Raw genomic sequence first — 15,417 nt, 5'->3', positions numbered from 1 at the left:
CCTGACTAAACCAGTTACCGGGCTGATTAAGGCTGAATGGCAGACCGTGGGAGGACGACGAGGGACTCAGGCATGCTTATGGACCTGGAGGAAGCCTTGATTAGGTATCAATTCTTTGTATTCTAACATCTCTGGTACATTTTACATTTCTCAGTAACAGTTTGGAGAGAAGAGTTTTGGCAGTAGGGGAGGTGGAGGCCATAAGTAAAACTTAGGAGTATATTTAAATAATTTTAAAAATGCCGCTGATTTTTACTCCGCAGGTTACAACTGTCCATTTGTAATTGATTAATAAATTGCATCTGTATAGCTACATATTTAAAATGCTATGTTAGTGTATTACTGTAATATATAGCCAGTTAGATGAAATATTTAATTGTTAGTGTATCTGGAAGTACTTATATATTGTAAATGCATTTATGCAACAGAAATATCGATAGTAAAAGTTTTTCTCCTAAACGGTTGACAACCATATTTAAAGAAAACCAGAGCTGTTAGAAAAAAACAATCGATACTTCATCGGGGCCGAAGACCCTGACTGAACCAGTTTCCGGGCTGATTAGGGCTGAATGGCAGACCATGGGAGGACGGCGAGGGACTCATGCGTGCCTATGGACCTGGCGGAAGCCCCGATTAGGTATCAAATGTTTGTATTCTAACATCTCTGGTACATTTTACATTTCTCAGCACCAGTTTGGAGAGAAGGGGTTTGGCTGTAGGGGAGGTGGAGGCCATAAGTAAAACTTAGGGGTATATTTAAATAATTTTAAATATGCCCCTGATTTTTACTCTGCAGGTTGCAACCGTCCGTTTGTAATTGAATGTTAAATTGTATTTGTATAGCTGCATATTTAAAATGCTATTTTACTGTATTATTGTAATATATAGCCAGTTAGATGAAATATTTAATTGTTAGTGTATCTGGAAGTACTTAAATATTGTAAATGCATTTATGGAACAGAAATATCGATAGTAAAAGTTTTTCTCCTAAACGGTTGACAACCATATTTAAAGAAAACCAGAGCTGTTAGAAAAAAACAATCGATACTTCATCGGGGTCGAAGACCCTGACTGAACCAGTTACCGGGCTGATTAAGGCTGAACGGCAGACCGTGGAAGGACGACGAGGGAATCAGGCGTGCTTATGGACCTGGCGGAAGCCTTGATAAGGTATCAATTCTTTGTATTCTAACATCTCTGGTACATTTTACATTTCTCAGCACCAGTTTGGAGAGAAGGGGTTTGGCTGTAGGGGAGGTGGAGGCCATAAGTAAAACTTAGGGGTATATTTAAATAATTTTAAATATGCCCCTGATTTTTACTCCGCAGGTTGCAACCGTCCGTTTGTAATTGAATGTTAAATTGTGTCTGTATAGCTGCATATTTAAAATGCTATTTTACTGTATTATTGTAATATCTTGCCAGTTAGTTGAAATATTTAATTGTTAGTGTATCTGGAAGTACTTATATATTGTAAATGCATTTATGCAACAGAAATATCGATAGTAAAAGTTTTTCTCCTAAACGGTTGACAACCATATTTAAAGAAAACCAGAGCTGTTAGTAAAAAAACAATCGATAGTTTTTGGGGCAGAAGACCCTGACTGAACCAGTTACAGGGGCTGATTAAGGCTGAACGGTAGACCGTGGGAGGATGGCGAGGGACTCAGGCGTTCCTATGGACCTGGCGGTAACCCTGATTAGGCATCAATTGTTTGTATTCTAACATCTCTGGTACACTTAACTTTTCTCAGTACCAGTTTGGAGAGAAGGGGTTTGGCTGTACGGGAGGTGGAGGCCATAAGTAAAACTTAGGGGTATATTTAAATTTAAATATGCCCCTGATTTTTACTCCGCAGGTTGCAACCATTCGTTTGTAATTAAATATTAAATTGCGTCTGTATAGCTGCATATTTAAAATGCTATGTTACTGTATCATTTTAATATATAGCCAGTTAGCTGAAATATTTAATTGTTAGTGTATCTGGAAGCACTTATATATTGTAAATGTATTTATGCAACAGAAATATCGATAGTAAAAGTTTTTCTCCTAAACGGTTGACAACTATATTGAAAGAAAACCAGAGCTGTTCAATCGATATTTCATCGGTGCAGAAGACCCTGACTGAACCAGTTTACCAGGCTGATTAAAGAGAACCCGAGGCGGGGTTCTTCCATCGCAATCCATATACAGAGGCTGGGTCTGTCTATAGAGCCCAGCCTCTGTTGCTAGTTAGTTCCCTCCAAAGCCCCCCTGCGCGCTGTCAGACCCCATAAAACAGCTGTGTTTACCTCACTACTGTCAGTCTCGGCTGCTCCCCCGCCTGCTGAATCGCTCCAGTCCCCGCCCGCGTCCCTTCCCTCCAATCAGCGGCGAGTGAAGGGACGTGAGCGGGGACCGGAGCGATTCAGGAGGCGGGGGAACAGTGAGACTGACAGTAGTGAGCTAAACACAGCCGGCTGTGACACACTGCGTGTCGCCAGCGTGGCTGTGTTTTATGGGGTCTGACAGCGTGCAGGAAGGGCTTTGAAAGAAATAAACTAGCAACAGAGGCTGGGCTCTATAGACAGACCCAGCCTCTGTATATGGATTGCGGTGGAGGAACCCCACCTCGGGTTCTCTTTAAGGCTGAACGGCAGACCGTGGGAGGACGGTGAGGGACTCATGCGTGTTCATGGTCCTGGCGGAATCCTTGATTAGGTATCAATTCTTTGTATTCTAACATCTCTGGTACACTTTACATTTCTCAGTACCAGTTTGCAGAGAAGAGGTTTGGCTGTAGGGGAGGTGGAGGTCATAAGTAAAGCTTAGGGGTATATTTAAATAATTTTAAATAGGCCCCTGATATTTACTCCGCAGGTTGCAACCGTCCGTTTGTAATTGAATGTTAAATTGTATTTGTATAGCTGCATATTTAAAATGCTATGTTACTGTATTATTGTAATATCCAGCCAGTTAGTTGAAATATTTAATTGTTAGTGTATCTATGTCTTTCTCAACCTTTTTTGAACTCTTCGAAAAATTTTCAAATCTCGGGGAACCCCTGACGCTTGTGTGTGTGTGTGTATGTATATATATATATATATATATATATATATATATATATATATATATATATTATACATACACACGCATTTCCCTATATTAAAATTGGATCCTAGACCTCTCTATAGTATGGCACCTGTGCCTGCCCTCTTTATTAGTGTGGCACGCTATGTCACCTTAACAGGCTTGGCCCCCTTTATCCCACTTGTTAGCTCCCATGTGCCCTTATTAACAAGTGTGGCCCCCATTTCTGTAGCTGCTTGGTCCCCCGTTTGTTTGGCTGCGATGTCTCCCTTGTTTGTGGGACTGCTTTGTCCCCCCTTTCTGTGGCTGCTTTCTCTGTCTGTGTGCTGATTTGTCCCACATTGCTGTGGCTGCCTTGTTTGTTTGTGTGCTGATTTGTCCCCCCTTTCTGTGGCTGCTTTGTCTGTCTGTGTGCTGATTTGTCCCCCATTGCTGTGGCTGCTTTGTCTGTTTGTGTGCTGATTTGTCCCCCATTGCTGTGGTTGCTTTCTCCCCCCTTTCTCTTGAAGCTTTGTCTGTTAGTGTGCTGCTTTTCCCCCCATTGCTGTGGCTGCTTTGTCCCACCTTTCTGTTGCTTTGTCCCCCCTTTCTGTTGCTGCTTTGTCTGTTTGTGTGCTGCTTTCTCCCCCGTTTCTGTGGCTGTTTTGTTCCCCCTCTCTGTGGCTGCTTTGCCGTTTGTGTGCTGCTTAGTGTACAGGGAAAAACCTTCCCCCATACTTACCATCTGACATCCTTTCCTCCTCCTTGAAGCTGGGATTCTTCTTGAACTCCCGTGCGTGCCGGAACTATAGAGCTGGCTTCGGGTGATGCGGCTTCTTTACAGATCCATCCACCGCACCACTCGCACCAGCATGAAGGAATCCTTCTGCTGCTGCTGCTGCACACAGACAGAAGCGGGACTATATTGTCCCGCGGAAGTGTCAAATTGATGCAGAACCCCGGTTGAGAATAGCTGGTGTATCTGGAAGTACTAATATATTGTAAATACATTGATGTAACAGATATATGGATAGTAAAAGTTTTTCTCTTAAACGGTTGACAACCATATTTAAAGAAAACCATAGCTGTTACAAACAAAACGATCGATACTGACTGAACCAGTTACCGGGCTGATTAAGGCTGAACAGCAGACCGTGGGAGGACGGCCAGGGACTCAGGCGTGCCTATGGACCTGGCGGAAGCCCCGATTAGGTATCAATTCTTTGTATTCTAACATCTCTGGTACACCTTACATTTCTCAGTACCAATTTGGAGAGAAGGGGTTTGGCTGTAGGGGAGGTGGAGGCCATAAGTAAAACTTAGGGGTATATTTAAATTTAAATATGCCCCTGATTTTTACTCCGCAGGTTGCAACCGTCCGTTTGTAATTGAATATTAAATTGCATTTGTATAGCTGCATATTTAAAATGCTATGTTACTGTATTATTGTATTATCTAGCCAGTTAGTTGAAATATTTAATTGTTAGTGTATCTGGAAGTACTTATATATTGTAAATACATTTATGTAACAGACATATGGATAGTAAAAGTTTTTCTCTTAAACGGTGGAGTTATACAACAGTCAGCACAGCAGAGAAGTCAGGAAACTGGAGTCATTTTTTAGAGGATGAAATGGCAGACTCCGTAACATCCTCTGTAACATCTTCCATCTGACTGAGGAAAAACTCCCACAGATACTTACTATCATAAAGGTGGCCATACATCGAGCGACTTGGTGGCCTATCGACCATACGATTTGATTATTATAATCGAATCTGATGAAAATTAGTGCCGCCAAGTGCATGCCCAACTGACAATGCTACCAATTTCGGGATGAAAATTGGTTGCATTGTCGATTGCGCATGCTGCAAGATGTTGGGCCAACTTACAAGATCGAGTGTGTGTTGGGAATGACGAGCTATTTCGCAATGATTGGTGGACGTGTCAACCCCCAACGCTGTCCCGCTAATGATAAATGTGCCCCGTGCAAGGTATACATTACCTATCCGCGGCCACCGTTTGTCCCTCCACTGTCTCTGGGAGCACTGTTTGCTTCATACACGTGCCCCCCACGTGGTTTATTAGCAATGGCGCACGTCTGACGTCACACACACGCCCTTACTAGGAAACCATGTGGGGCGTGCTTGTATGCAGAGGAGAAATCCCAGGAAGCCAGCAGGGGACAAGCTGAGGCCACGGACAGGTAATGTATACCTTGCACTGGGCATCAGGGGGACATTTATCATTAGGGGACAGCGTCGGGGGCAGCGAGGCAGACAGATGCAGTGTGACAAGGCCGATTCCGGATTGATTTCATGCTGAAATTGATCGGGAATCGGCCTGTGGTGTATGGGCAGCTGACAGATCTCTCTCATACATTGCTAGATGTATGGCTACCTTTAGTGGGCACCTTTACAACAATCTTTTTTGTACAATCTTACTATTTCTATGTAATATGCAGGTCTAACTAAGATATCCATTAAAACCACATTATTATTTAGTATTTATATAGCGCCTACATCTTATACAGTACAGCCCTCTACAGTGTATATTGTCACCTAACTGTCCCTCAGAAGGGCTCACAATTTAATCCCTACCATACTCATATGTCTATGTATGTATCGAGTAGTGCATGCATCGTAGTCTAGGGCCAATTTAGAGGGAAGCAAATTAACTTATCTGTATGTATTTGGGATATGGGAGTAAACCAAAGCACACAGAGGAAACCCACACAGACACGAGGAGAACATACAAACTCCTTGCAGATGTTGACCTGGCTGATATTCAAACCGGGGACCCAGCGCTGCAAGGCGAGAGCACTAACCACTACGCCACAGTGCTGCTCTTTTTAGTTTATTCTTCTACTATAAAGATTTGGTGAGATTGTACAAACAAGATTGTAGGAAGCATTTTCCTTGAACTTTCACAAACCTCTCGAGGGGCATTCCAAGCATGAATGCTTTGTTGATGTAACGATTGGTGTCAGCACGCAGAGAGAATCTGATTATTGGCGATCTGCAGTACCACCAAGAATGCAGATATACGCCTGATTATCGATGATCTGCAGAATCAGCGATAATACAGATGTATTACTAACCTCTGGACACCAGAATAGTGAGTGTTTGGTGTAACAGTAACAACTCTGAGTGGAGACCACCAGAGGAGCTGGCGGCCTCAGACTCCTGAGGAATTCACCCCTGACTGTGGGTGATATTCCTGTAGCCTGTGGACCCCTGGGCGAGGGACTGAGGCTGGGTTGCAGGAAGCCCTGCAGCTAATATGAAAGGTTTTGCCCTGAACTGGGCTAACGTAATACAGTAATAGCACAATCCTAGTCTGGGGTGTGAGGTCCGTAGTCACAACACCCTGGAACTAGTCTGGAGCATAACATAAATGATAATACAATTCCCTAGTCTTGGGTGTGAGGTCCGTGATCATCAACACCCTGGAACTAGTCTGGAGTATAACATAAATGATAATACAATTCCCTAGTTTTGGGTGTGAGGTCTGTGATCATCAACACCCTGGAACTAGTCTGGAGTATAACATAAATGATAATACAGTTCCCTAGTCTTGGGTGTGAGGGCCTTGATCTCAACACCCTGGAACTATGCTAGAGAATACACAGAAGATACACAGTATTCCTAGTCTGGGGTGTGAGGGCCTTGATCTCAACACCCTGGAACTGGTCTAACAAATAATAACAGTACAAGGTAATCTGGCTCAGTGTGACTTCCCAGGTCCACCTGGTTCAAACACACTTTAAGGATCTGACTATGGTCTGAATGCTTCCACAAAGTGTTTGCAATGGCAGACAACCAGCAACTGACAAGCAAGCAGAATATATAGTAGCTGAACTCTGCTGCCCCGCCCGAGCCACTCAGCCAATCATGAGTCCAGCAGGAATCAGCTGATCGTCCTGATCAGCTGACACTTCCCCTGCTGGTATAAAGGTCCTGACTTCTGGCCCGCGCGCGCGTAGCTCTTCATCCATCTATGTGGACTAACAGACCCAGCCACTCCAAAGGCACGCTGCTGTGTACAAACCGCCACCCTGGACGCAGAAACAGCCGCTTTGCTGTTAGAACATGCGGCGGCTTTTCCGCTTTCTGCCACACTACCAGACGCGTGCCTACGCGTGCAAACTGCCGCGTTGGACGCGGAATTCGCTGCCTTGCTTTCAGCACACGCGGCGGCTTTTCCGCGTTTTCTCACAGTTGACAAGCATCTCGCCCAAATTTTTTATAAAATGAAATGGAATTCTATTACCTGCATAGTTTTTTAAAATGGCCTATTTTACAACCAAAAAAGAATCTCAACAGTAAGGCTGCTTTTTGGATCCCCCTTTTTTCTGTAATAAAGTTTAAAATCATATATCTTGAGGGTTTACTCTGAGAGTCCATAAGACCCTATGAATAGGTTATCCTTCAAAGTAGATTTTATGTTATGGAGTAGGTAGTGAAACATGACTTAACCAGTTCGGCCTATCTGGACGAACTTACTCGTCCACATTTCCTCTGCTGCTTCCGCCGCGTGGTGCACGCGATCGCGCGCTCCCGCCGCTAGCCCCCCGATCAGTGAATGGGAATATAATTCCCAATCACCGATCTAACTTCCCCGCATAAAAACCGACGCTTTCTATTCAGAGAGCGCGGTATTTCTGCCCCCAGGAGACTTCTCCGTCTTCTTTTTAGTTCCTGGATGCAAGATCGTTCGCATCCAGGACTTTTTTTTACTGTGGCCATCTTGTGGCCAAATAGTAAACTGCACCCACATACATTTTTTATTAAACAATTATATTATTTTACATTTAAAATTAGCTGTTTCCCTCCCACACAAAAAACTACCCAAATACATTTTTTATAAAAAAATAAATAAAAAAAAAATACAATAAAAAACAAAACAAAAACCCAAGGGTCTGAACTTTTTAAATATGCATGTCAAGAGAGTATGTTATTATATTATTTTAAATTATAAGCTTAAAAATAGTGAAGGACGCAAATTGAAAAAATGCACCTTTATTTCTGAATAAAATATCGGCGCCGTAAATTGTGATAGGGACATTATTTAAATGGTGTAATAACCGGGACAGTTGGGCAAATAAAATAAATGAGTTTTAATTACGGTAGCGTATATTAATTTCAAACTATAACGGCCAAAAACTGAGAAATAATGAATTTTTTTCATTTCTTTCTTACTCTTCCTGTTAAAATGGATTTAGAAAAAAATAATTCTTAGCAAAATGTACTACCCAAAGAAAGCCTAATTGGTGGCGGAAAAAAACAAGATATAGATCAATTAATTGTGATAAGTAGCAATAAAGTTATTGGCGAATGAATGGGAGGTGAACGTTGCTCGGATGCATGAGGTTTTCGACACTGCGGTGCTGAGCCGGTTAATGCTGGTAGGCCCTCTGTCACTCTCTCTGATTTTCAATTTGTTTTGTCTTCAACGTTATTCATATTTTACATTTGCTGTGAGAAGCATTGTGGGCATTTCTGTGCAAAGCCTGCTGTGGGCTAGCAATAAGTCACCATGGTTTGACATACAGGATCTCATAATGGATATTAATTTATTTGCTGCCAATGTTTCTGTTACCTTGCCTAGCTCCTACTGTCAGGCTTGTGAAAGCTTATTACAGAAAAACTCACCAGTTGGGAATGTTACAGGACATGTGCATACACTGCAAGTAGTCAGAGCTCTACAGATTTATGAACGCTATGCATAGAAAGATAATTTATTTAACATATTGCAGTAAATATCCCAAATTCTGAAATAGGAATGTGGTAGCCATGCACAAATCTAGATTCGGCAAAGAGAAACGTGCGCATGGTGTAAACACAAACAGAACAAACTACATTAAATGATCCCAATGAACCATAAAGCCCAGCATAACAGTTTTGAGACTGGATGAATCTTCACAAAATATTTTATAAAGCACATTTATTTAGAACTAAAAATAGATCTAATTCCATTTGACAGTAACAATTTTAGTAACGTACTGTATGTGTATAGAGATTCTAAGGCACATGCGTATACAAGTCAGATGATCGTTTTCAGCTTGGACTATTTGTTTAAAGTATTTGCAATCATGGTAAGCTGGCTCCTAAAGCTTTCCCTTTTCTGTTTTAACTGAAATTTCACTGATTTTGCTTCTTCGAGAATGTCATTAAACTCCGCCACGTGTAATGCATCAACTGTAGATTGCTCGCTTAAAAAATAAAAACAGAAGAATCTTGTTTCAATGTATGCAATCTAATGAATATACAAAGCAAGTTGTACAAGGAGACTGTGATATACAACAATACTAAAAAGAGAATCTATAGTATCTTCTATAATGGCCACACCAGAATAGAGTTTGCGTTTTATTTTACTCTAGCGGTACAGACTAACCAGCAAGCTCATGGTGATCCAGAACTCATTGGAGTGTGTAAGGGGCTACAATGGTCCTAAAAGCCCCCTTACTTAAATGCTATGGAAAACAAAAGTTTGCTTTCTTAAAACAGAAAGTATTTGCGATAATTCAGGCTGGAGTGAACTCGAGATGTCCCCCAGTGCATCACTGCTGAAATATATAAATCGACCATTGTTGCAATTAGAAGCTAAGCACACCTCCATCTGCTGGAATGCAATGATGTGTCAGCTTGTTAATTGTACAGCTGTAAAGGTCTGAGTGTATTAAGTGTCACATACCTTAGGAGCACTGGCCCTTTAATTGCCGTTGCATGCTGGGGGGTCTTTTATCTATAATATACAGTGATGTGAAAAACTATTTGCTCCCTTCCTGATTTCTTATTCTTTTGCATGTGTGTCACACTTAAATGTTTCTGCTCATCAAAAAACGCTAACTATTAGTCAAAGATAACATAATTGAACACAAAATGCAGTTTTAAAGAGACTCCGTAACAAAAATTGCATCCTGTTTTTTATCATCCTACAAGTTCCAAAAGCTATTCTAATGTGTTCTGGCTTACTGCAGCACTTTGTACTATCACAGTCTCTGTAATAAATCAACTTATCTCTCTCTTGTCAGACTTGTCAGCCTGTGTCTGGAAGGCTGCCAAGTTCTTCAGTGTTGTGGTTCTGCTATGAACTCCCCCTTCCAGGCCCCTCTATGCACACTGCCTGTGTGTTATTTAGATTAGAGCAGCTTCTCTCTTATCTTTTACAAGCTGGATAAATCGTCCTCTGAGCTGGCTGGGCTTTCACATAGTGAGGAATTACAGACAAGGGCAAAGCTGTTTGCAGGAAGAAAAGAGCAGCCTGAAACTTCAGTGCATCAGAGATGCCGGAGGAAAGAAACACACAAATGATCTCTTGAGATTCAAAAGGAAGGCTGTATACAGCCTGCTTGTGTATGGATGTATTTTCTATGTGTGGACATACTGTACATCAACCTACTTCCTGTTTTGGTGGCCATTTTGTTTGTTTATAAACAAACTTTTTAAAACAGTTGTTAACCACTTTTAATGCCGTGGGGAGCAGCGAAATTGTGACAGAGGGTAATAGGAGATGTCCCCTAACGCACTGGTATGTTTACCTTTGTGCGATTTTAACAATACAGATTCTCTTTAAATTATGGTTTTTATTATTTAGTGAGAAAAAAAAACTCAAAACCTACATGGCCCTGTGTGAAATAGAAATTGCCCCCTGAACCTAATAACTGATTGGGCCACCCTTAGCAGCAATAACTGCAATCAAGCGTTTGCGATAACTTGCAACGAGTCTTTTACAGCGCTCTGGAGGAATTTTGGCCCACTCATCTTTGCAGAATTGTTGTTATTCAGCTTTATTTGAGGGTTTTCTAGCATAAACCGCCTTTTTAAGGTCATGCCACAACATCTCAATAGGATTCAGGTCAGGACTTTGACTAGGCCACTCCAAAGTCTTCATTTTGTTTTTCTTCAGCCATTCAGAGGTGGATTTGCTGGTGTGTTTTGGGTCATTGTCCTGCTGCAGCACCCAAGTTCGCTTCAGCTTGAGTTGACGAACAGATGGACGGACATTCTCCTGCTTTATGCTTTATGTCTATACCATAGTCCTTTCTACAAATAAAGTGAGTTGTTTTGAAGTGAGGTGGATCACATCAAAAAGGAAAAAAGGTTTTTCAGTCTTTCTCCTACAAAAAAAGACATCATCCCAATTATAATATTACCGGACATTCTCCTTCAGGATTTTTTGGTAGACAGTAGAATTCATGGTTCCATCTACCACAGCAAGCCTTCCAGGTCCTGAAGCAGCAAAACAACCCCAGACCATCACACTACCACCACCATATTTTACTGTTGGTATGATGTTCTTTTGCTGAAATGCTGTGTTACTTCTACGCCAGAGGTAACGGGACACGCACCTTCCAAAAAGTTCAACTTTTGTCTCGTCGGTCCACAAGGTAATTTCCCCAAAGTCTTGGCAATCATTGAGATGTTTTTTAACAAAATTGAGACGGGCCTTAACCTTCCTGGCGGTAAGCCCGAGCTGAGCTCGGGCTATGCTGCGCAGGAGGATTTCTCAGGCCCTGCTGGGTCGATTTGCATAATTTTTTTTTTTGCAACACGCAGCTAGCACTTTGCTAGCTGCGTGTGCATTCCGATCACCACCGCTCCGCGCCGATTAGCCGCCGATCGCCGCGCCGCCCCCCCTCCCCCAGACCCTGTGCGCTGCCCGGCCAATGGGGGAAGCCCTCCAGGAAATCCCGTTCTTAAAACAGGAATTCCTGATCAAAGATCGACGGAGGCGATCGAAGCGGGTGGGGGGATGCCGCTGCACAGCGGCTATCATGTAGCGAGCCCTAGGCTCGCTACATGATTTAAAAAAAAAAAAAAAAAACTGCTGCACTGCCCCCTGGCGGTTTCTAATAGACCGCCAGGGGGGTTAATGTTCCTTTTGCTTAAAGAGAACCCGAGGTGGGAATTACTAATACTATTGGGGCACAGAGGCTGGTTGCGCACACTAAGACCAGCCTCTGTTGCCCCATCGTGTGCCTCCATGTCCCCCCTGCTCGCCGCTATAGACCCCGCAGTGCTGGCGACACGCAGCGTGTCGCCAGCACAATGTTTACCTTAGCGCTGTCTGTCAGCGCCGCTCCCCCGCCTCCTCCGCATCGGCGCTACCTGCCCGTGTCCCTTCCCTCCCGCTGATAGGAGGGAAGTGACGCGGGCGGGTAGCGGCAATGCGCAACCAGCCTCTGTGCCCCAATAGTATTAGTAATTCCCACCTCGGGTTCTCTTTAAAAGTGGTTGGCGCCTTGGATATCTGCCATGCAGGCCGTTTTGGCCCAGTCTCTTTCTTATGGTGGAGTCGTGAACACTGACCTAAATTGAGGCAAGTGAGGCCTGCAGTTCTTTAGATGTTGCCCTTAGGTCTTTTGTGGCCTCTCGGATGAGTTTTCTCTGCGCTCTTGGGGTAATTTTGGTCGCCTGGCCACTCCTGGGAAGGTTCATCACTGTTCCATGTTTTCGCCATTTGTGGATAATGGCTCTCACTGTGGTTCGCTGGAGTCCCAAAGCTTTAGAAATGGCTTTATAACCTTTACCAGACTGATAGATCTCAATTACTTTTGTTCTAATTTGTTCATGAATTTCTTTGGATCTTGGCATGAGGTCTAGCTTTTGAGGTGCTTTTAGTCTACTTCTCTGTGTCAGATAGCTCCTATTTAAGTTATTTCTTGATTGAAACAGGTGTGGCAGTAATCAGGCCTGGGGGTGACTACAGAAATTGAACTCAGGTGTGATAAACCACAGTTAAGTTATTTTTTAACAAGGGGGGCAATCACTTTTTCACACAGGGCCATGTAGATTTGGAGTTTTTTTTTCCTCACTAAATAATAAAAACCATCATTTAAAACTGCATTTTGTGTTCAATTATGTTATCTTTGACTAATAGTTAACGGTTTTTGATGAGCAGAAACATTTAAGTGTGACAAACATGCAAAAGAATAAGACATGAGGAAGGGGGCAAATAGTTTTTCACATCACTGTATTCCTCTTCCCTTTATTTCCCCCTCCTTCTAATGACATAAAACAGTGCACTTCCTAGTATAGACCTCAGTGGGAGTGTCTGAAGACTGTGGGAGGAGGGTGGGTAACGAATACACAATTAGCAAGAGGAGAAAAAAGAGTGAGGGAGGAATTGATGTCAGGATTAGCTTCATTCAAAGGTAACCAAGAAGGAAATTGTCTAGAATCGGATTCTCTGCTTTTCCTTTATAAAATTCACAGGAATTATAATGTGGACAGTGCAATACATTCGTTATGTAAGTAGAACTAGTATTGATCTACTTATAAATGTGTTTTTTATTTCTAGGTTAGCATGGGTGTCACTTGTTCTTTAACTCTTTCAGGCAGAGAATGGAAAAAAGGAGCACAGCCTAGTTATTTGTGTGCTTGGCACTCTACATACACATCTGTCTTATCATGTCACGTCACCTTGGTTGTAGCCTATGTAGCCTAAAGCAGGTTAAACCTTATGATTTTTTTCCCCTAATAAATAAAAAATCACTTTAACAAGTACCTGAAGAGGAAAAAAAAATAAAAAATAAAATACTTACCTCAGTAGTAGGAAGCCTCTGGATATTCTAAAGGCATCTCCAATCCCCTCGTACCCCATCATTCAAGTGCTGAAAACCTCTAAACATTTTCAACAAAATTGTTGAAAATGCTTCTCATGGATGTGTTACCTTCCATGGATAAGATCCCACATGCCCAGTTGAACGGAACTGCTTGTGCATGCCTGCACAAGCATTTTGTTCTACTGGGCATGCACAGGGCTTACTCATATTCAGAAGGGATCATGGTAACAAGAAGGTGTCCTGGGCTGGGCAGCAGTGATGTGCTACAAGGTCCCTTTCCCACTTAGAGATGAGTGAGAGTGCTGCTTCTTTGGTGAGGGATAGTAGTAATATCATATATAATAGTGAAAGTGTGTGTTCCTGTGGTTCTGTTCTCTGGGCATGCACAATATTTGTGAGCATTAAACACTGGTGGGGATTGCAGGATTATCTAGCTCTGTCAATGGGCTTGGGAAAGAGGGGAGGTTGTGCTTTATTATAAGTTTGTCCCAATACAGTAGTAGTAAGTTTGCCCACCAGGAAATTATATCATGAGGAGGTCTTAGACTTTTGGGTAACCAGGGGTATGCTCTGGGATCTAGGCCACTTATGTGCTGTTCTAGGGTCACCCATTGTTTATGTAACTTATTCTGAAACCAGTATATTATTTGTATGAAAACAGCTGCTGTATGATACCGTTCTAAGTCCAGTAGGCCCATATCTCCATCCTCCTTGCAGGCACATAACAGCGAGTATTTGATTCTTGGGGATTTATTAGCCAAGATGAAGCATAGGATTCTCGATTTTAGTGGTTTTAAAAAGGCAGTGGGTAGGATGAGTGGGATTCAAGTACTTGATATGTGATGTTTTTTTATTACAAATGGGAAGGATTGTTGCAAGGTCTGTTTATGGGATAGATTAACTTGTAGTACAATATTACTTTGTTGGTATACTTACTTAGATGCACTGACTTTAAAATTACTCAACCTACCAAATCTTTTAATTTCTGACATGACATTTGGTAGGGATATCTCAGGTGGGGTAATATATAATAGAACGTCGTCGTTGTCATACAAAGAGTTTTTATATGTCTGTTGGCCTACCTCTACCCCTTTGATCAAATTATTTTTACATCCCTGCCTATTTCCATTTTGTATGCTGAAGGCATCCGACAGGGTCCCGTTTACTCCAATTTTAGATGAAGTGCTTCTATATAGGGACATTATTTTGTGTAGGAGGCCTCCAGTTAAAGGAACTGTAAGGTGGAAATTAACTCACCACCATTGTGAAGCTGATGGCAGGTTTGTCAGGGTAATCCCATTTCTCAGAGGGGAAAAAGTTGTGCAGCCAATGGAAATCCAACTCAAACCTCTCCAACTCTGTAGGCCTAATTAAAATTCGGCCTACTAATGCCTTGTGGCTTATGACATCACATGCAGCTCATTCCTGATTTGCATATGCTGATATTAAAGGCTTGATATCTCAGCACTCATAGCTCCTACACACGCCAAAAGTTGAGGGTAGGGAGGGAACCCCTGAACTACCTCTGTGCCAAATTGTATCCCCACAAACCTGCTGGTTCCTGAGTTACTGTACATCGAAGCAATCTTGTGAACCAGTGGGGCTGCAATTTGTCACAGAGGTGTTGTTGTGTAGGAGCTACTATGAGCACCAAGATATCAAACATTTAATATCAGTAGCATAATATAATACTGTAGATATAGGAGTATCAGACACAGCATCGGCATAGCAGCATGGTGGGGAGCACAGAAATAGCAGCAGCACAGGATAAGACACATCACTGCAGGATAACACACCACTC

General features: G+C 42.4%; 1 protein-coding gene across 2 annotated transcripts in view; it reads right to left on the bottom strand.

Annotated features, from left to right (window-relative positions):
- Positions 1–8,975: 8,975 nt before the first annotated feature.
- TEX12 (testis expressed 12) overlaps positions 8,976–15,417 on the bottom strand; it is a 48,777-nt gene continuing 42,335 nt past the window's right edge. For both annotated transcript variants that reach the window (XM_068242798.1, XM_068242797.1), the window contains exon 5: positions 8,976–9,260. In XM_068242798.1, the coding sequence (XP_068098899.1) occupies positions 9,116–9,260 (145 nt within the window). In that variant the 3' untranslated portion in view covers positions 8,976–9,115. The remainder of the gene's footprint in view (positions 9,261–15,417) is intronic.

This window comes from Hyperolius riggenbachi, chromosome 6 (genome assembly GCF_040937935.1).
Source record: "Hyperolius riggenbachi isolate aHypRig1 chromosome 6, aHypRig1.pri, whole genome shotgun sequence".
NCBI classification, from domain to species: Eukaryota; Metazoa; Chordata; class Amphibia; order Anura; family Hyperoliidae; genus Hyperolius; species Hyperolius riggenbachi.
The sequence above is the reverse complement of the archived record's forward strand: the minus strand, read 5'-3'. Positions and strand labels throughout refer to the sequence as shown.